Here is a 20,053-nt window from a genome sequence, read left to right as displayed (position 1 = left end):
ATGCCAATCTTTATGGAATGGAGGGAGTAATACACCTTTCAACTCAACTTTATCACTATTTTTATATGAATATGCTTGTATAAATTGTACACCCTCGGTTCCGAATGTACGAAGTTCTAACTTTGTTCTAAGTCAAGTTTCTTAAAGTTTGACCAAGTTTATAAAAAATATCTATCAACAGCTAGAATATTAAATAAGTATACTATGATATCACGATGGATCTAATAAAACTAGTTTGAATCCGTTGATGTTGGTAGATTTTCTCATAAACTTGGTCAAAGTTTAAAAAGTTTAACTAGGGACAAAGTTAGGACTACTTACACTTAGAAACGGAGGGACTAAATGATACTATTAAAAGAGAAATTGGTGGCAAACAAAATGTGATATTTATACACGCCTTCCCTCATTCGTTGAACATACGCGCATTGCACGGGCCCCACCACCCTCGCTTGTGCCCCCCTCCTTATTCTCTCGCCATGTTGTGTCGTCACTGTTGTCCCCCCGCGTGGGCCCATGGCCGCTCCCCTGTCGGGGGGCACGCCGCTGGTGAAGGCATCGATGCGGAATCTCGTCGCCACATATCCGCACCTTCGCTTCACCAGGAAGACGACACCAGCAATCAAAAGTTTGACACGGTGTCGTCTCCAAAAGGGTGTTGAAGATCGACACACTGTCGCTCGCCCCAAGGCAAGGACGTGAGTCCTCACTTAAAAAACTCACTCCCTCCGCAACCCATATTACTTGTCGTTGATTTAGTGCAACTTTGTACAACATCTGCGACAAGTAATATGTGTCGGAGGGAGTAATAAAATTGTAAAAAGTCAGTACAAGGATAAAGGTAAAAAATGAAAGTTGAGAAACCAAAAATTGATAAAAGCAAAAGTCAAAAGATTGAAAATAACGTAGGCAAAAAAAACCAGGACCCCACCCTATAAATGCATGGATCAAACTACCATTCCTTTATCCCTAGAACGTAGCTCTTCTGATTTAGATCACCTAGCTTTATGTGGCTGTATGCGTGTCAGATTGTTATGGGCTTATTGCAACCACATGTTGTGGTTCATCTCAAAGTCAGGTAACTTTAGTCGTGTGTGGTTACACAAGATAGGTTGACTCGTAAATATGCGCAGAATCATAAAGTTGTCCTCAAGTGTAAGCGACCATGTGCAGTAGTCTCTTCGTTCATAAATTCTTTTTATGGTTTTAGTTCAAATTTAAATTAATATCACCGGAACAAAGGGAGCAGTACTTAGTAGGAGAGATTTTTTTTCTCGATCCCTTTGCTACGGTTTCGCTCAGTTATTTTTCTACTTCAGAGATTAGTAGTGCGATTGAAGCGGGATATTGCTCTCGTAGTGTAACTCAAACGGAATCTCTCTTGCGGGAGAAGAAATTGAACTGAATCTTGTCACACACCAGAAAGGTGCAGTATCTGAGACGTTTTCTAAAGAAAGGTGAATCTTGATTGATTCCCTAATAATTCCGGTAATTATAACACGACGATTTCATCCATCGTAGCATGTGTGTGGGCATCTAAACGGAGACGGCGTGGACCAGCCCCACGTCACGTTGACTCTGCCGTCTTCCCACGGCACGGTCGAACTGGAGACACCATTTTATTTTAATTTTATTTTGAGGTGAAACCGGAGACACCAAAACCCAAACACGTTGAGATTTGAGAACCGGTGCTGCTGGCCTGGCATTAGTTAAAGCCCTCCTCGTGAGCAGAGCACCAACTAAAATCTCCGTCTCCTTCCTCCTCCTCGTGCGAGAGGATCTCTCGCACGCCACACCAGCGCGCAGCGGCAGCGGAGAGTTCCTCCTTCCTCCCTCCGCATGCGTCGCCGCTAACCAACTGATCCTCCCTCCACGCACGTAAACCCTCGGCCGGCCATGGAGCTCGCCTCTTCCACGCCGCCCGCCCCGTGGTGGCTCACCACGCGCGCGTGCGACCTCCCCTCGGCCGACACCACGGGGTTCCTCGACTGGGCCGCCTTCCTCTTCCTCTCCGCCTGCTCGCAGCGGGTCATGCTCTCGGCGGTCTCCTCCGCGTTCCTCCTCGTGCTCTTCTGCTTCGCGGCCCACCGCCTCGTCACCCGCCGCCGCCGCCGCCATGGCGGTGGCGACGGCGCCGAGAAGCCGCTGCTGGACCGGGGGGAGGGCCAGGAGGCCCGGGGCGCGGTGCGGGTCGGCGCGGGGTTCGTCGTGGCGCTGGCGGCATCCGCGCTCCTCGCCGCCTTCTACGGCGTGCTGCTCGTCCTCTCGGTCGTGGCGCGGCCTGGAGAAATCCAGGAGCCCGTGTTCCTGGCGCTGCAGTGCGCAGCGCACCTCGCCGCGGCGGCGCTGGTGGGCCACGAGAAGCGGTTCCGCGCGGCGGCCCACCCGCTCACGCTCCGCCTCTTCTGGCTCGCCTCCGCGGCCCTCACGGCGCTCCTCGCCGGCTCCTCCGTCGCGCGCCTCGCTTCCGCCGCCGCGCTGCTCCCCGACGACGCCCTCGCGATCGCCGCGCTCGCCCTCTCCCTTCCCCTCCCTCTCCTCGCCGTCTCCGGCGCCACCGGCATCACCACCGCCCTCGTCCTCCCCGCGGCGGCCTCGCAAGGCCTTAACGGAGACAACGAAGAAGACGCCGCCGGCATCAAGCAGGACGAGAAGAACGTGACGCCGTACGCGCGGGCGTCGTGGGCCTCGCGGGCCTCGTGGGCCTGGATGAACCCGCTGATCAAGCGCGGGTACCGCGCCACGCTGGACCTGTCAGACGTGCCGACGCTGGCCCCCGCGCACCGCCCGGAGCGCATGCACCAGCTCTTCCTCTCCCACTTCCCTTCCTCGGCGAACAAGGCGGACAACCCGGTGCGGCAGACCCTGTTCCGCTGCTTCTGGCCGCTCTTCCTCGTCAACGCGGCGCTGGCGCTGCTCCGGCTCACCGTCATGTACGTGGGGCCAACGCTCATCCAGAGCTTCGTCAGCTTCACCTCGGCGCCCGAGCGGCGACCGCTCTGGGAAGGGGTGCGCCTCGTGCTGGCGCTGCTGGCGGCGAAAGCCGTGGAGGCCTTCTGCAGCCACCAGTACAACTTCCACTGCCAGAAGCTCGGGATGCAGATCCGTGGCGCGCTCATCACGGCGCTCTACCGGAAGGGGCTCAGGCTGTCGTGCTCCGCGAGGCAGAAGCACGGGCTCGGCATGATCGTCAACTACATGGCCGTCGACGCGCAGCAGCTCTCCGACATGATGCTCCAGATACACTACCTCTGGCTCATGCCACTCCAGGTCACACACCCTACTCTTCCTTAGTTATTTCCTCCATTGGTTGGTTAATTAGCTTCCCTACTATGCTTGCTCCTGTTCTGTTCATGCATGGTAAGTACAGTAGTATGGTAGGCCCCCTTGCATGTTCTGGACCATTACCAATTTTCTCGGACGATTATTACGTTCCAAACAAGCGGACGATCGAGGAGGTAAGCGATGACGTATTGGTACATCTACTTGTCCACGGTTGCGCACAAAAACGAAACTATCGATGCCCATTTCCACACCTGAATTTCCCTTCTCTTTCTTTGCCCGACGTGGTACACTCATCATTGTACTCCTACCTGCGGAAGTGTGAAGAGATTCAAGTCTCTGCGCAGGTCTTGCATCTTTTCTCCTGCCATGCCACGTTTTTCTCCTCAGGCTTTTTGGTTGCGTGATTGAAACTTTTGCACCTCCGATTCCTGGCTTGTTTTGTCGCGTATGCGTGGCAAGCGCTCAGCGGGCGTCGCTTCTGGTGTTGGGGTCTTCTCGGTCCTATGTGAATGTGTGCGTGGCCGCAGTCCGTCGTGTCTTCCCCGATTCCTTTCGTTTACTTTTCGGAAAAAATGACAATCCTTCAGCATATGGATCACACAATGACACGAAAAGCCTATCGCTGGTCCTTGGACTGTTCGATCGATCGACCGTATCGCTAGTGGCACGCATTTATTGCGGTTTGTTGCTGATGATAGTCGACCTGTTGGCAACCCAGGCAATGCCAGGGAGACATGAATGTGCTTGTACTGTGTGGCTCATGTAATCATTTTCAGAGGAAGTATATTTCCTTCTTTTACAAAACCAAAAAGATTTTTACCTCATGCTCGCCAGTACTCCGTACTAGTCGTGCTGTGCACGCCTCGGATGTCATAGAAAGAGACGCCCATGTATTGTGTCGCGGTTGATAACTTCATTATTAATTACACTCAAAACAAGAGTGAAACGGGAAATCCTGTGCGCACGGTCGGTCGACCGGAGGACATCGGACAGCGCCGGATTCTTCAAACTCTATTGGAACTTTATTCACCCCGTCCAGTTTTTGTACTAAACGAACTTTGGTCCTTGCGCGCATTGATTGTCCGGAGAGCGACGGGTTGTGCTGGGGGCTGGTGCTGAGTCGTTTGTTGGTTGGTTTAGCCGCTGGTCGTCGTCTCCTGACGGAACAAAGAGTTTTGCACCATGTTTTCTAAGAACGTAGTAGGTGCCAAGTGTGGCTCGCATCCATGCCACGACGCTAGCTACAAGCTGGGTTACTGATCAGAGACACCAGATGCATATGCAGGCGTCTTGATGTGTGATGCTTCCTAGCTGAGCTACATAATCCGGACGGCACTCCACTAATTAAGCACTCCTCCACTTTTCATAGTCGTCAGTACAAAATTTTGGCACCAACTCATTCACAGTCGTATATATTAATATGAAAAGGAATTTGCAAGGAGAGGTTCGGTGACATTAATTATTTTTCGTTGACAGCCTGCTTCCTACTAGGACGGACGATAATTATTTTTTGTAAGAGAGGTACTCCTAGGAGTAGTACACTATTTGTTTCGGCTTCTTTTTTATTTAAACAATCGCTTAATATTTCGAAAATATAAAATCTTATTTTGGTCAACTGTACAAGTTTGTCCTTCCCCAGTGTGTTCGTTTTCTACACTATTTGTTAGTAGTGCCTTAAAGGTATTCGTCAATTTGTAGCGTGTGACTTTTTTTAGAGGAATTTGTAGCGTGTGACTATGAGGGTATCTCTCTGCTTGTATAATTCTTCTTGACGCAGTGAGTTCGGGTCTAGCTAGTTGACGTAATGAACTCGATCAGGTTTTTTTTTACGGGAAGTTGTCGTCACATTTTTACTCAAACAAGTTTAGGGGTAAAAGTTGGAAGCCTCCCCATGATTACTACTCAAAAAAGAAGAAGTTGGCCTACAGTTTTGCTTCCTCTGTAATGTCAATTGGGTTTAGTCAACAAACTACATGCTGGGCCTGGCCCCTGGGCCAGACCGTCCTTTAGATCAGAGGTGTTTTTTTTTTGTTTGTTAAGTTCTTTTTTGAAAGAAGGCATCTTTTGCTTAAGATACAATGCTACATGTTGAAGATTTCAGATTCGTCTGCCACATGCTACTTTGAGGTGTGTTCGAGGAGTATATCTGTAGTATACTTCACTACATTTACATATTTCGGTCAGAGTTCTTATTCATGAGTCCTTTTAGTTTCTTTGTTTGGAATGGAGAAATGTGCATGAACTCATGTTTGATTTTCGCATGCAGGTGGGCGTGGCGCTTGGTCTTCTGTACATGTACCTTGGCCCGCCGGTGACGTCGGCGCTGGTGGGCGTGTTCGGTGTGATGGCGTTCGTGCTGCTGGGCACCCGGCGGAACAACCGGTACCAGTTCGCGCTGTCGGGGGAGCGTGACAAGCGGATGAAGGCGACGAACGAGATGCTGAGCTACATGCGGGTGATCAAGTTCCAGGCGTGGGAGGAGCACTTCAACGCCCGGATCGCCCGGTTCCGGCGCCTCGAGTTCGGCTGGCTCACCCGCTTCATGTACTCCATCTCGGGCAACATGGTGGTGCTCTGGAGCGCGCCCACCGTGGTCTCCGCGCTCGTCTTCAGCACCTGCGTCGCCGTCGGCGTCCCGCTCGACGCGGGGCTCGTCTTCACCGCAACGTCATTCTTCAAGATCCTCCAGGAGCCCATGCGGAACTTTCCCCAGGCCATGATCCAGGCGTCCCAGGCCATGATCTCGCTCCAGCGGCTCGACTCGTACATGACCAGCGCCGAGCTGGACGATGGCGCCGTGGAGAGGGAACCCGCGGCGGCGGCGCAGGACGGCGGGGTGGCCGTGCAGGCCAGGGACGGGGCGTTCACTTGGGATGATGAGGAGACGGAGGCCGGGAAGGAGGTGCTTCGGGGGATTGAGCTGGAGATCAAGAGCGGCAAGCTGGCGGCCGTGGTCGGCATGGTCGGGTCAGGCAAGTCTTCGCTGCTCGGTTGCATCCTCGGCGAGATGCGCAAAATCTCCGGCAAGGTACGTGCGTACTTACATTCGTGTGCATTAGAATGTTACGACATCGACTAGTTGGGTTGCATCAGCTGGTTGGGTTGCGTCGGCACATGTCGGCGACGTATGGGGCCCCGCTCCCCACAGTCCCGCTCTAGCTACCTCTTGGTCGTGATAAATACTAGGAGAGCGCGCATGTGTGCCAATAATAGGAGTAATAATTTGACAGCCTCAGAAGCCTGACTTGATCAGACTGGTATTGCTAGTTTGGTAACGGACTCCAGTTGTGTTGTGGCAGTGGTACTACATATTCCCTCCAAGTGAGCAGTGCACATGGACTGGTGATCGAGCGTTGGACCGTATCAAATGTCCAAACATAGGAGTAGTTGTAGTTGTATGCTTGTAATTTATGAATGGTGCTGTTGCCCCATAGGTTTAGAGTTACTCGGCTGTTAACATAGGACCACATAGCGGGCCTAGCTAGTTATAATCTCTGTCTCATCATGTTGGATCCCTATACGCGCTACGTAATTATAAACCCACTATTGGTCCATTGGATAGCACGAAGTAGGTTACTGCAAGTGGATACAACAATCCAATTGCAACGGATATGAGACACTGCATCCTTACTACCCTGCCTGCTGAAACAGTCTCCCCGCACGGAAATTAAAAGGCACATTCTACGGTACCCAACACAACGGAGTATTAGAGAAGGGCATTTTCGACTTTTCGCATTAGTAATAAAATTTAAAAAATCAGAATTCTGTTTCTCTCTCCCGATTCAGGCCATCGCCGGTCTCCCAACGCCAAGCCGCCGCGGCTTGCCTCCCATCTCGCGCTCCCGCCGGCGGCCTCCCAAGCCAAGCCGCCGCCGGTCTCCAAGCACGCCTCTGCCGGCCTTCCAGCCCGGGCCGCGACCGCTGGTGTCCCCGCACGAATCCGCCGCCTGACTTCCTGCACGCACCTGCCGACCTTCCAGCTCGCGCCGCCCGCCTCGTAGCGTGCCTCCGCCAGCCTTCCTGCCGCGCCGCCGCCGGTGGCCTCCCCGCGCGCCTCCGCCGCCCTTCCAGACCGACCCCCGCCGCTGCCGTCGGCCCCCCAGCGCGCGCCACCGCCGCAGTTCCAGCCGGCGCCGCCACCGTCGGAACCTTTCTCTGAGCACTCCGGCCAAGGAGAGAGGAGGATGAAACTGACGTTCTTTTCTTACGTTTATACCCTCGCCGGTTGCCTACTCTCTTTTTTCTGAGATAATACTCCATTCATCTAAGCTGAAGTAGTTGGGAGTATCAAGTAATCTGCACTTTTGGATCAAAATAAACAGACGGTTCAAATTAATTCTGAGGTACCGGAGAAGAGCTCAATTAAAATGATCTAAACAGAGACTCGTTCACATCTGAAAATCCAATGCATACTTGTCAGGTCCTCCATCGGCCGTCACATCCAGGAAACAGATTAGTATGTAGCTGCCAAAGTCCATAGATCCACATTGAGACACTTCCTGTTTTGTCACGGTCATGCATAGCATCGATCAGGGCAGGCGATCCTCACTCATCAGTGTGCAAATGGCACTTGTCCCACAGGAAGCTTAATTTCGCTGCAAAATGCCTCTTGTCCCCCCCATACATCACGTGGGTGGGACGGTGGGAGAATCAGGTATCATCAGTGTACTACAGTTTTACTGCATGAACAACAGCCTGCAGTGTGAGCTGCGACTGTCTGTGGTGATCATCAACTTTCCAGCAGCACGACAAAGGCAACGAGCCGCGGGAAAATCCGACGAGCTTTGGCCGGACACAGCCGTACTAGGAGTAGATCAACACATCAAAGCATCTGCCTCGTCTTCACTCTTCTGCCACCGAATTAATTAGGAGGATGATCTTTTTCTCGGATGGATTCATGGATCCGTCGGGTGATTGATTGATTTGAACCGCGATGGGTTCAGCTTTTCTTTTGCAAACGACCAGCACCACGTTATAATCAATCTTTCTAGCTGGTCACTCATCTGATGGCTAATGAGTTTATTACTATTGCTGCTACGTACTTTCTCACGCATAAGGAAACAGAATGTCTGATGTGTCATATGGAGGTATGCATATGGACAAACCCAAAGTGATCATATCAGACTAGATAGATAGATTTTATCAGATAACAGAGAAAAATCTAGCAAAGAATCATGTTGCACTTTTTGGGACCCTTCTCTGGACTTGTACGGGAAAGAGGAAACTGGATTCTGAATTAGTTTTTAGACTAGTATCTGAATCATCGTGTTACTGAAACCTGTCTCATACAATCCCCAAAGTTTTCCACCTTTTGGCAAAATACAGTTTCTTGTCACATTTTCAGAGGAATAAGAGTTCACCTAAAATGTTTGCTAGTACAGTGTATGCACTGACACTGAATCGGCTCTGCTGGCATTTTGTTTCAGGTGAAGGTGTGCGGTAGCACGGCGTATGTCGCGCAGACGGCATGGATCCAGAACGGCACCATCGAGGAGAACATCCTGTTTGGGCAGCCCATGGACGGGGAGCGGTACAGGGAGGTGATCAGGGTGTGCTGCCTGGAGAAGGACCTGGAGATGATGGAGTTTGGAGACCAGACGGAGATCGGCGAGCGAGGGATCAACCTCAGCGGCGGCCAGAAACAGCGCATCCAGCTTGCCCGCGCTGTCTACCAAGACTGCGACATCTACCTACTCGACGACGTCTTCAGCGCCGTCGATGCGCACACAGGCAGCGAGATCTTCAAGGTACACTGAAGACTACATTCTGGCTGATTCCTGAAACATGCATGTTACGGAGTAGTCCGTACATTTTACTGTTAGCTTAGATACTAGATTGAACTGAATGCCTTATTATGTTTCTGCAGGAATGTGTGAGAGGTGCTCTGAAGAACAAGACTGTAGTCCTTGTGACGCACCAAGTCGATTTCCTGCACAATGCAGATATCATATATGTAATGAAGGACGGCACCATCGCGCAATCCGGCAAGTACGACGAGCTCATCAAGCGCGGCTCCGACTTCGCTGCTCTGGTGGCAGCGCACGACAGCTCCATGGAGCTGGTGGAGGGCGCAGGGCCAGTGTCGGAGGAGCCGTCCGGCCAACAGCCGTCCATCAATGGCCACGGCAGCAGCAGCATCAAGTCCAACGGCGATCACGCCAGCGCCACGGCTGCGGGGGACTCCGTGTTGTCGGCCAAGGCCGAGAAGACGTCGGCACGGCTGATCAAGGAGGAGGAGCGGGCCAGCGGGCACGTGAGCCTGGCCGTGTACAAGCAGTACATGACGGAGGCGTGGGGTTGGGGCGGCGTGGCGCTCGTGGTGGCCGCGTCCGTGGCGTGGCAAGGGTCCGTTCTGGCCAGCGATTACTGGCTCGCCTACGAGACCTCGGAGGACAACGCCGCCACGTTCCGGCCCTCGCTCTTCATCCGGGTGTACGCCATCATCGCCGCCGCCTCGGTGGTGCTGGTGACGGGCCGGGCCTTCCTCGTGGCCTCCATCGGCCTCCAGACCGCCAACTCCTTCTTCAAGCAGATCCTCCACAGCATCCTCCACGCACCCATGTCGTTCTTCGACACCACCCCCTCCGGCAGGATCCTCAGCAGGGTACGTATTGCTCTGGAGTAATTTGAAACTTCTTCATGTTTTCTTTATTGTTTGGCGCATCATGATCTTGAGTAATTTCCGATGCTCCTACAACAGGCGTCTTCGGACCAGACCAACGTCGATCTGTTCCTGCCCTTCTTCGTCTGGCTCAGCGTGTCCATGTACATCACGGTCATCAGCGTGCTGGTTGTCACATGCCAGGTGGCATGGCCGTCGGTCATCGCCATTATCCCACTTCTCATACTTAACTTGTGGTACCGGGTAAGTTCAATTCATTAGTTACCACTACCAACCAGCAGCAATGCAACAACTCTCACTACTGCAGACGGTTTCTGTTTGTTTCAATCAGCACCATCATTTGACATTTTGGTCTGCAGGGCTACTACCTTGCAACGTCGAGGGAGCTGACTCGGCTCGAGTCCATCACCAAGGCACCGGTGATCCACCACTTCTCCGAGACGGTTCAGGGTGTCATGACCATCAGGTGCTTCAGGAAAGGGGATACCTTCTTCCAGGAGAACCTCAACCGGGTGAATTCCAGCTTGAGGATGGATTTCCACAACAATGGCGCCAACGAGTGGCTCGGTTTCCGGCTAGAGCTGGTTGGGAGCTTTGTTCTCTGCTTCACTGCCTTGCTTATGGTCACTCTGCCGAAAAGCTTCGTCAAGCCAGGTAGGTTTCTTCTCGCTCTTTTTGCCATGTACATAACTACTCAATATGCAGTCTAGTAACTGTAAGCATGTATACATCTGTAATGGTGCAATGTACTAACGATGATTAATTGATCATTGTGAGGGTATCATTATGACCTGTTCTGATGAAAATGTTGTCAAGTTCCAATAATTTGTTTTTTTGAAGGATATCTTTCAAGAATTTCAGGACTACAAACCATCTGCAAACCTCTAAACACTAAGAAAATGACGAAATAAGTTTGTTAAACAGTAGTGTTCGTACTGTTGACTTGCTGCCTTGGAATTTTCATGGTGATGTTTCTAAGCTTCTGTCTCTACTTATTATGCAGAATTTGTCGGTCTATCGCTCTCCTATGGTCTATCTCTCAACTCAGTGTTGTTCTGGGCTGTATGGATGAGTTGCTTCATCGAAAATAAAATGGTCTCAGTCGAGAGGATAAAGCAATTCACAAACATTCCATCCGAGGCAGAATGGAGGATCAAGGACTGTCTACCTGCTGCAAACTGGCCAACAAAAGGCAATATAGACGTTATTGATCTCAAGGTATCTTCTTTATGGTGCATTAATTGTGACTTCTAAATCTTATCCTGAAACAGAAAACATGACCTGAACAAGAAGCCATATGCTGTGTTGGTATGCAGGTCAGGTATCGGCATAACACTCCACTAGTGCTGAAGGGCATCACACTAAGCATACATGGAGGAGAGAAGATTGGAGTTGTTGGTAGAACTGGCAGTGGAAAATCAACACTGATCCAGGCCTTGTTCAGAATAGTGGAGCCTTCGGAGGGGAAGATAATCATCGATGGCATCGACATCTGCACCTTGGGACTCCATGATCTGAGGTCTCGGTTCGGTATCATCCCTCAAGAGCCCGTACTATTTGAAGGTACTATCCGGAGCAACATCGACCCGCTTGAGGAGTATTCTGATGTTGAAATTTGGAAGGTATTTGACAAAACACATTTCTATTTATTGTCTTTTATTTGCAATCTTCATAACCTAAACCTGTTGCATGTAGGCCTTGGATCGTTGTCAGCTGAAAGAAGCTGTGGCTTCAAAACCTGAAAAGCTGGACGCATCAGGTACTCTAATTATAAATTTTGTTTGTTACCATGTACATTTACATACTGTTCTACCTCAACAAGTGCATGCACTGGAACTGGAACTAATCGAAAATGCCTAATCTTTGTCCATTAACATGCTAAGTTATTCTAATCACGTTGCAAATAGTAATTCTAAAAACATTCACTGGACATACATCCTAATATGATGATACTTATGGCTTGTTTATCTAGTTGTCGACAATGGAGAGAACTGGAGTGTGGGACAACGCCAACTGCTTTGTCTGGGCCGGGTGATGCTGAAACACAGCAGAATACTGTTCATGGACGAGGCAACTGCTTCTGTGGACTCTCAAACCGATGCTGTAATTCAGAGGATCATCCGGGAAGACTTTGCAGAGTGCACCATCATTAGCATTGCGCACAGGATACCGACGGTCATGGATTGCGACAGAGTCCTGGTCATTGATGCAGGTAATCACCTGAAATTTAGCATATATTTGTCTGTGGGTTTTAGCATACAATTTCTTAAAAAAGGACACTGAAATTTAGCACCTCGTTGACAAATAAACCGTTTTCAAAGCGTCAGAAACATCAGAACTAGACTAGCTATATAACTATATTTCTTAACAACATTTCTAAAATTCCAAATCAATGTGTTATCAGGACTAGCAAAGGAGTTTGACCGGCCTGCGAGCCTGATCGAAAGACCATCGCTCTTTGGAGCATTGGTTCAAGAGTATGCAAATCGATCGTCTGACATGTAGCGGATGAGATAATGGCCAATTTTTTGATCCAAGATTTGGGAAGAATCAAGGAATGGAAATTTTTCAAGATGGTAGCACGAGCAACCTTGATTCATGCTCTGAGCACAAGTCTGAAAAATTGTGTGAGCAGTTACTGATCTAGAGAAAGGTCATGAGAAGCTGCAGTTTGAGATAGGCCTTAAGATGTGAGGAGACAAAATTCCAAGATAGTAGTGCTTTAAGATGGATTCTTTCTATTACTATGAGCTGAAGATGATGTATCATGTATATGTATCGTATAACTGAAAGCATTATTGCCGCACATTTTCAGTTCAACAGTTGAGCCGTATGGAACAAAATATCATCACGGAATCTCCAAGATATATTTTCTGCAGAAGAAACTGAAAACATTGGGTTTAGCTGTTTAGACTACCGACATTCTCTTTTGCAGGTGTTTTATTCGTGCAGTCAAACATCTCAAAACTTATATCACAAGGTCTTTTTATAAAGCAGGCAGCGTTTGGCGAAAACTCCATTGCTTGACTAGGTTTTAGGGCATGCACAGTGGAGTGGTAGGACTCTTTGTTTACTTGGAGTACTGCCTTCGCTAATAACTCCGTTGGCAATTAACATGGTAGAAGGCTTTTGCGCTAATATCAACGATACAAGAAACGAAATCATCAAATATATGAGAAGACAAACTTCTTTACCATTATGTTGTTATCCTTTATGGCAAACCTTGATGATGAGTATCGGAGAAGTCAACCTTCTCCACCAGACTACCACGTCACAGTTACTCGCTCCGTTCCATAAAGATTGGCATATTTGTCTTTGTACTAGAGCTAGTTCAAAGCCGTGCCAATCTTTATGAAACGGAGGGAGTACGTCCTGTCCTAGGGAGAGAAGATGCAAGTGCTACCATGAATTCTGGTCTTCTTTAATCATCTTTACTCCAATACGGCGGTCCGTCACTTTCAGATTACATCACTTGTTGATTGGACATAAAATATTGAGATGAAAACAACGAATATGGATTATATGTTTTTAGTCCGTAGAAATGCAACTGCGTACCTAACTAAGTGTCAGCAGTTTCTAAAGTCTGCGCTTGCTTCGTTGAAGAAGAGAAGTCATGCACAGCGTGCGAGCGAGTATTCCCATGCATGAAGAAGATAAGGCAGGCACCATTAGCGCACTGGCATCGTGCTAGTTGTGAGTAAATTTCAAAAACCACATCTTTCGGGGTTACAGTTTGAAAGGAACACAACTGAAATGCTTGGCATCGGTTTCACACTCCTTGGAGTACTTATTTTCACTTAACCCAAATTTTACCAAATTATGGAGTTTGACAAGAAAACCGATAGGTCACCCCCACATTTAAGGTGGTGCCAGGTGGCTAAATTGAACATTACATTTCTCCATGACACCCTTGCCTCCTCCTCCTCCTCCTCCTCCTCATCATCATCATCATCCCCCACCTTCTCCTCCGTGTCATCGTCGTCGCCCAACGTTGGACCCGCACCCAATCCATTCTTCTTTGTCGTCGATGAGCTCCTAGATGTTTCGTGTGGAAAAATGGAACAATGATGTTGGTGTTTTATACCACATACCACCAATATTTGTTCCTGGGTAGTTTACGACAGTGTGTCACCAATAGCATAAGAGACAAAGATTTAGACAGGTTTAGGCCCTCACGGTCGAGGTAATACCCTATTGTTGTGTTTTTGGTTGCATTGGTCTTGCCTCAATTTGTTCGAGTGATACGAGAGAACAAATCTCCAGATGTCGTTTTGATATATGTGTGTGTAGAGGAGACTTGTGTCAAGAGATCCGTGTAAAGTTCTACCTCGCCCTAAGGATATAAAGGGATTATCTAAAAGTTGTTTAGATTCCTCTTGCATTTTTTCCTCACCCGACTTATATAGTACAGCCAGGTTAGGTTTACAGGTCCCCAGCCGGTTACAAGGAAAGATTCCCTATGTTAAAAATGTAGGAAGCCACCAAAATATCGTGTTGCATCCTATGCTCCTACTTTAGGTTGTTGCATGGGCCCTCGGGTGGAGGTCGGACGCCTTTCAGAGTATTCACATATCCTTTATTTGTTGGGCCGTCCGACGACATCGTCGTTGCAAGCCACCAACCATCTCTCTTGCATCTAGCGCCCTACTGCTGTCGGACGCTGTCCGTGAAGTCAGGATGCTGCAGACAGACAACCATCTCTCTTCGTCCTGAGCATCTCCTTCACGATCCATCTCCACCGCCGTCCCACGAAGCGCTACCGATAGAGGGAGCCAACCTCGTGGCGCGTATGATTTTTTGAGGGAGGTTGCAGCCGATGGATAGGGCTGGAGGTACATTAATCGGAATTGGGAGCAACAGAGTGGTGGAGGGAGTCAGAGGTGCATAGCGTGACTAAGATTTGAGTTGATTACTTGATGTGCGAGTCAGAATGACGAGTATGACATGTTAAGTCTACATGTCTGAACTGAGCACAGTGGTCTATGGTTTGAGTTTGTCAGTACCAGTTTCATAACCGTTAGACCAGCAGGAATGAAAATTCACCAATAACATACTGACTTTTCGCCAGACCTGTGGTTTACTGTTATCGGAATACACACTAGGCCACTAGGAACGTGGTGGATCATCCTGGAAGGAGAATTCGTACTGATCCAAAATAGCACCTCATTTAATTTGATGGGAAGAAAAGAGGAAAAAGGAGCGATTCCTAGCTTCGTCGAAGCCCCCGCGCTGTGCTTCTGCCGCTCGATCTGAAGCGGCCGAGCCCGAACACAGCGGGGGAAGGCAGGCAGGCCCAATTTCGCCTAGCTAGGGTTTCCACCGGCGGCGATGGGCGCCCTCACAGACAGCCGCAAGCGCGTCTCCGCCGACCACCGCCTCCACCCCTCCTTCCCGCCCTCCCCTCCACCTCCCTCCAAGAGGACCAAGCTCGCGCCCCTCCTCCCCGTCTCCTCACCTCCGCCTCTCCACTACGCCTCGCCTTCCTCCGCCGCGCCGGGCCCCTCCTCCTCCGCCGCGGCCGCCGCCGCCACGGCCTCCACCTCCTCCCACTCGTCGCTGCCGCACCCCAGACGCCGCCTTCCCCCGGCGCCGCCGATCTCGCGCCCCATCCATGGGCCCCAGCGCGTCCGCCGCTCCTTCCGCGGTGGCAATAGCCGGCCCAACTCCAATCCACCGTGGTACTCTCCGTCCCCACCACCTAAACCTCTTGGCCTCGACCAGTACGCGGACCTCGTCTATAGCGTTACCCACCCCCCGCGGCCAACTCCTGCCGTCCATGTTCCGAGAGGGACGGAAGCTATCCCTGAGGTGGTCATGGTCGATGACAATGAGGATATAAGGCAGGACAAGGAGGATGAGCAAGATGTAGAGGAAGAGGCGAAGGCGAAAGTGGTGGGTAGGAAAGTCCCTTTATACAAGGAGCTGTACGAGAAGTCCAGCCGGCAGCGCGATGCTAGGCTCAGGACACTTGAGTTTGAAGTGCAACTCGCCGAGAAAGGCCGACTTGGGCTTGAACGGCTTGCGGAGGTCCTCCCGCGGATCACGCCCAACAAAGAGGTATGCCTTTTGTTGTTCGTTTTGTCTGCGAATGGTGAAAAATCGTATACTGTAACTGTGGCCTAAAATGCGGTGTTGCTGTAAGTTTGTGCCCAAGTTACTTGAATTGATCAATTTAATAGTGAATGGAAGGAAACACTGTAAACCTGTCGTGAACAAAAGAATTTTCTGAGTGCGTGATTATGTAAGTAACTAATTCTGTTCACATCAAAGTTATTCTGAACTAATCACGGGATGCGTGCATTTGGGTCTGAGTTCCTATGAAAGGATTAGGTCAATGTGAACCAAAAAGAGGAGGATTTTCTCCATTCTTGGTACTCTGTACTTCCTCCCCACAAAATAGGTCGGCTTAGTGTTTTCTAACTTTCCCAAAAAGTGGGTCGTCTTACAACATTCAGACGTTATGGGTTCCGACATTTGACTTATACATGCATGCATGCAAACTGTTGGAGCCCAATCAGGATAAGATGAGAACCGCTGGCTAGTTGCTCTGCTGCATGCATAGCATTGATGAGACATCCAGCAGACTAATGACAAAACCACGTCACCTTTGCTAGGAGTAAATGCACGTTCATCAAATTGCACACGCTGGGGGCTACTCTGGTATTTGAAAATTTTCTAATCTGAACATTTTGTGGAAAGGGGAGAGGTTTTCATGAAAATGTTGTTTATCTTGTTAACTATGTATATTTGATGGTGTGAAAAAAATAATCTATATCTGATAGTAATAGGATGGATGAATCAGAAACGTTTCATAATAATAAAAGAAAACAAAGTTTGGTTTGTTTCAGGATGAAATAAAAATTGCATGACCGACTTGTACATAATGCTTGCACACAATATTGTTATCGCGCATAGGTACTAAAGTTTATGGAGCATATATGAGAAATTGAGAAGTCCTTTGTTGCTTGGCATGCATCGATTATTTGCCACTTAGTTGATGATAGTAGCAAATTATAAGTATGCTTGCTTAGAAAACAAAGCGATATATGAGAGTTATTTGTTTTTCTATATGGTGGTTGACAAAGATATTTTCTCTTCTCTTGTATATGATTTGGTTTAAATAATTTAGGCTGTTTCTACTGCCATCAACCCAAAAGGTCACGTCCTACCAAATGTTGCCGAGTTCATTGTGATGTTTCTGAAAGTATTTTGGGAAAGAATCTGGGGGGTTTGCATTTTCATTAACACAGGAAAGTGAAAACTGAATTTTTTTTGACTTCATATGTTCGTTTATGAATACTTTAAAGTGCACTTTTAAAAGGGAAATATACTTAAGTGCAATGCACTTATTGACTATTATTGCAGAAAACGAGGCTAAAATGTTATAATCAAACTAGCGGATAATCTTATTTCTAAAAGAATGTTATTCCGATGTTTGATGCTAATATGTGTGTTAACATATGTTTCAGGAGGTGCCTGAACCTTTTGTTCCTCTAACGGATGAGGATGAGGACAATGTTCGTCATGCTCTTGGTGGCAGGAAAAGGTTTTGCCTCTTCTCTGTTCTTGTTAAGAGTTTAGAGACAGTAGGCTGTGGGCATATTTCTTGTGTAAAATGTCTAGCATAATTAGCACTGTTTGAAAATGGCCTCCTTTCTTCTCCAGAAGTGAGACATTGTCGGTCCATGAAGCTTCAAATATTGTTATAACAAGAGAGATCTTGCAGTGCCTGAATGATAAAGAGTGGCTGAATGACGAGGTATTCAATTTCTCCTGCTATAGCCTATATGTCCCCCCTTCTCGTACATTGGACTCCAGAGTAAGCATATAAATAATCACAAGTGTAATTGCATCTCTGATTATTTTCAGGTGATAAATTTGTATCTTGAACTCCTGAAAGAAAGGGAACTGAGAGAACCCAACAAGTTCTTAAAGTGCCACTTCTTCAACACCTTTTTCTACAAGAAGGTATGCTACTATATCCAATGATCCATCACATCAGTTAGGCATTGCTTTGCCTTTCACTTGCAATGATTTTTACTTGAATCCCTGTAGAGTGTCATTCAGCTAGTTTCTGTTTGATTGTTTAATGCGGCCCTGTGTCCTAGTTTCTTTTTGCTCTAAATTTCTACTATTGCAATTACAGAAACCGCTGCACTTGCGCTTGCTATTTCATTACTCTATTCCATCATTTAGTATAATGAGATGGCATGCAGAAGTAGTATGGCTTGGTTATCACTGTAGTACTAATTTCTTCTAATGATTCCATATTCATATTATCAACTGATATCATTTCATTTCTGGTGGATTTAATGTGTTGATATATTGTACTTAACTCAGTTTTCCGTTAATCATAACTCATATTTTTCTCATGCTTCTGCTGTCAGCTGATTAATGGTGGGTATGATTATAAGTCCGTTAGGAGATGGACAACGAAAAGGAAGTTAGGGTACAACCTGATTGATTGTGATAAGGTAAATGGTATTACGGTCCTTTGTCAACCTTTCATCCTCCTGTGATTTGGCCATTCTTTTAATCGAAACTAGTCACCGTGTCCAGATTTTTGTCCCCATACACAAGGATGTGCATTGGTGTTTAGCAGTCATCAACATAAAGGAGAAAAAGTTCCAATATCTGGATTCACTTGGCTACATGGACATGAAGGCCCTGAGAATCTTAGTAAGTGATATCTCCCTACCAAGAGCACATCTCGCTGCTCGTGTTTTCTGTTCAGGACATCATGGTCTATCATGTGTTGATGATTCTAACTTGAGCCTTTTCCACCTGTACCAGGCCAAATATCTTGTGGATGAGGTAAAAGACAAGAGTGGCAAACAGATAGACGTTCATGCATGGAAGCAGGAAGGTGTCCAAAACCTTCCTTTGCAGGAGAATGGGTATTTTTCTTATCTTTGTAGTAGTCCTATTACGGATACAATTATTTTTCTGCTTGATCTTGTACCGTAAGATAGGTATGAATAGGGGACTCTCTTCAAATAGAGGGTTTCATGCCATCTTCCAGTGTTACGAAACTTATAATCTCCCATGGCATTACTCTACCTTTATTCTAAAATAAACCCAGTGTACTACTTGCTGAGTTGTCTGTCATCTTAGGTGGGATTGTGGCATGTTCATGCTTAAATATATAGACTTCTACAGCAGAGATATGGAGCTTGTTTTTGGACAGGTACTGCTCTTGTTTTGCTGTTAATACATATTCTGTATTTTGTAGAATTTAACCAAGATTTGATGCTTTGTTACATGCTAAATGAACTAAATTGGTTTCCGTAATTGGTTGTCTTGTATAGAAACACATGTCTTACTTCCGGAGGAGGACTGCAAAAGAAATCTTGGATTTAAAGGCTGGATAATTATGAAGGGCATCATAGGTAACTAAAGGCCAAAGTTCAAAACTGAATGGAAGGATAATTGGAGCTTCTCAAGTACTCAAATGATCCTGCCTGCAAAGATCAAACTACAGGGCCTAAAGATTTGCTTGCATAAGTACAACTGGCTGCCCTGGCAGTGTTTCTTCTTGGAGCAAGCCATCGGTGGATGGAAGGGCATGGTTTTGTGCCTGGTTTTAAACGGTAGAGCCAGTGACATTCGAGGGAAAGCATCAAAGCATGGTCGGAACTTGTATCTAACGGCTGGCTGTAGACTTTGAGTAGTGTGCTATCTCATTTTAGGGCGATGTAAGTTCCATTGTAATCATCCAGCCGTGAGCGATTCGTTATGTTTTATATGACATACTTGCTTTGGTGCAGCAACAGTTTTGTATGACACCCATCCTCTTTTTGTCTTAAATGGTACTCCCTCCTATCTATAAAAAATGTTGCCCATTTTGTACTAAGGCAAGGAGTACAAATTTTGTACTAAATGAACGACACTTTCTATGGATCGGAGGGAGTAATAGTGCTCCGTGTTTGTGGCACCAATACTCGCTCCGTCTCATATTAAGTGACTCAAATTTATCTAAATATGAATGTACCTATATGCCTAAAAGCGTCGAGTACCTTTTAAACCTTGAGGGCCCGTTCATTTCTTCCTGGCCCGGCCGGGAACAACAGGAATTACCCAGATTGCAGCTCAAGTTCCTGTTTATCCCTCACAATCCCTCACCGACAAATACACAAACCGAACAAGCCT

General features: G+C 47.9%; 2 protein-coding genes across 2 annotated transcripts; both read left to right on the top strand.

The window, feature by feature from the left end:
• Nucleotides 1–1,686: 1,686 nt before the first annotated feature.
• LOC100831839 (ABC transporter C family member 4) lies at nt 1,687–12,796 on the top strand. The gene is made up of 11 exons (XM_003567625.4): nt 1,687–3,267; nt 5,549–6,310; nt 8,709–9,029; nt 9,149–9,886; nt 9,983–10,147; nt 10,264–10,558; nt 10,908–11,122; nt 11,221–11,526; nt 11,600–11,663; nt 11,877–12,116; nt 12,309–12,796. The coding sequence occupies exons 1-11, from the start codon at nt 1,894–1,896 to the stop codon at nt 12,407–12,409; spliced, it is 4,581 nt and encodes a 1,526-aa protein (XP_003567673.1). The 5' UTR covers nt 1,687–1,893; the 3' UTR covers nt 12,410–12,796.
• A 2,310-nt stretch (nt 12,797–15,106) lies between these two features.
• Nucleotides 15,107–19,757, top strand: LOC100831337 (ubiquitin-like-specific protease ESD4). The gene is made up of 9 exons (XM_003567623.4): nt 15,107–15,961; nt 17,374–17,450; nt 17,570–17,663; nt 17,774–17,872; nt 18,292–18,378; nt 18,464–18,583; nt 18,698–18,801; nt 19,019–19,091; nt 19,213–19,757. Exons 1-9 carry the CDS (start codon nt 15,233–15,235, stop codon nt 19,273–19,275), a joined length of 1,446 nt encoding a protein of 481 aa, XP_003567671.1. The 5' UTR covers nt 15,107–15,232; the 3' UTR covers nt 19,276–19,757.
• The last annotated feature ends 296 nt before the right edge of the window (nt 19,758–20,053 follow it).

This window comes from Brachypodium distachyon, chromosome 2 (genome assembly GCF_000005505.3).
Source record: "Brachypodium distachyon strain Bd21 chromosome 2, Brachypodium_distachyon_v3.0, whole genome shotgun sequence".
Taxonomy (NCBI): Eukaryota; Viridiplantae; Streptophyta; class Magnoliopsida; order Poales; family Poaceae; genus Brachypodium; species Brachypodium distachyon.
The sequence above is the reverse complement of the archived record's forward strand: the minus strand, read 5'-3'. Positions and strand labels throughout refer to the sequence as shown.

Excerpts from the sequence above, each read along its gene's own strand:
- LOC100831839 (XM_003567625.4), top strand. The coding sequence starts at position 1,894 with ATGGAGCTCGCCTCTTCCACGCCGCCCGCCCCGTGGTGGCTCACCACG. Across the intron at positions 9,887-9,982 it reads CCGGCAGGATCCTCAGCAGG|GCGTCTTCGGACCAGACCAA; the intron begins GTACGTATTGCT and ends CTCCTACAACAG. Across the intron at positions 11,123-11,220 it reads TAGACGTTATTGATCTCAAG|GTCAGGTATCGGCATAACAC; the intron begins GTATCTTCTTTA and ends GTTGGTATGCAG.
- LOC100831337 (XM_003567623.4), top strand. The coding sequence starts at position 15,233 with ATGGGCGCCCTCACAGACAGCCGCAAGCGCGTCTCCGCCGACCACCGC. Across the intron at positions 18,379-18,463 it reads ACCTGATTGATTGTGATAAG|ATTTTTGTCCCCATACACAA; the intron begins GTAAATGGTATT and ends CACCGTGTCCAG. Across the intron at positions 19,092-19,212 it reads TGGAGCTTGTTTTTGGACAG|AAACACATGTCTTACTTCCG; the intron begins GTACTGCTCTTG and ends TGTCTTGTATAG.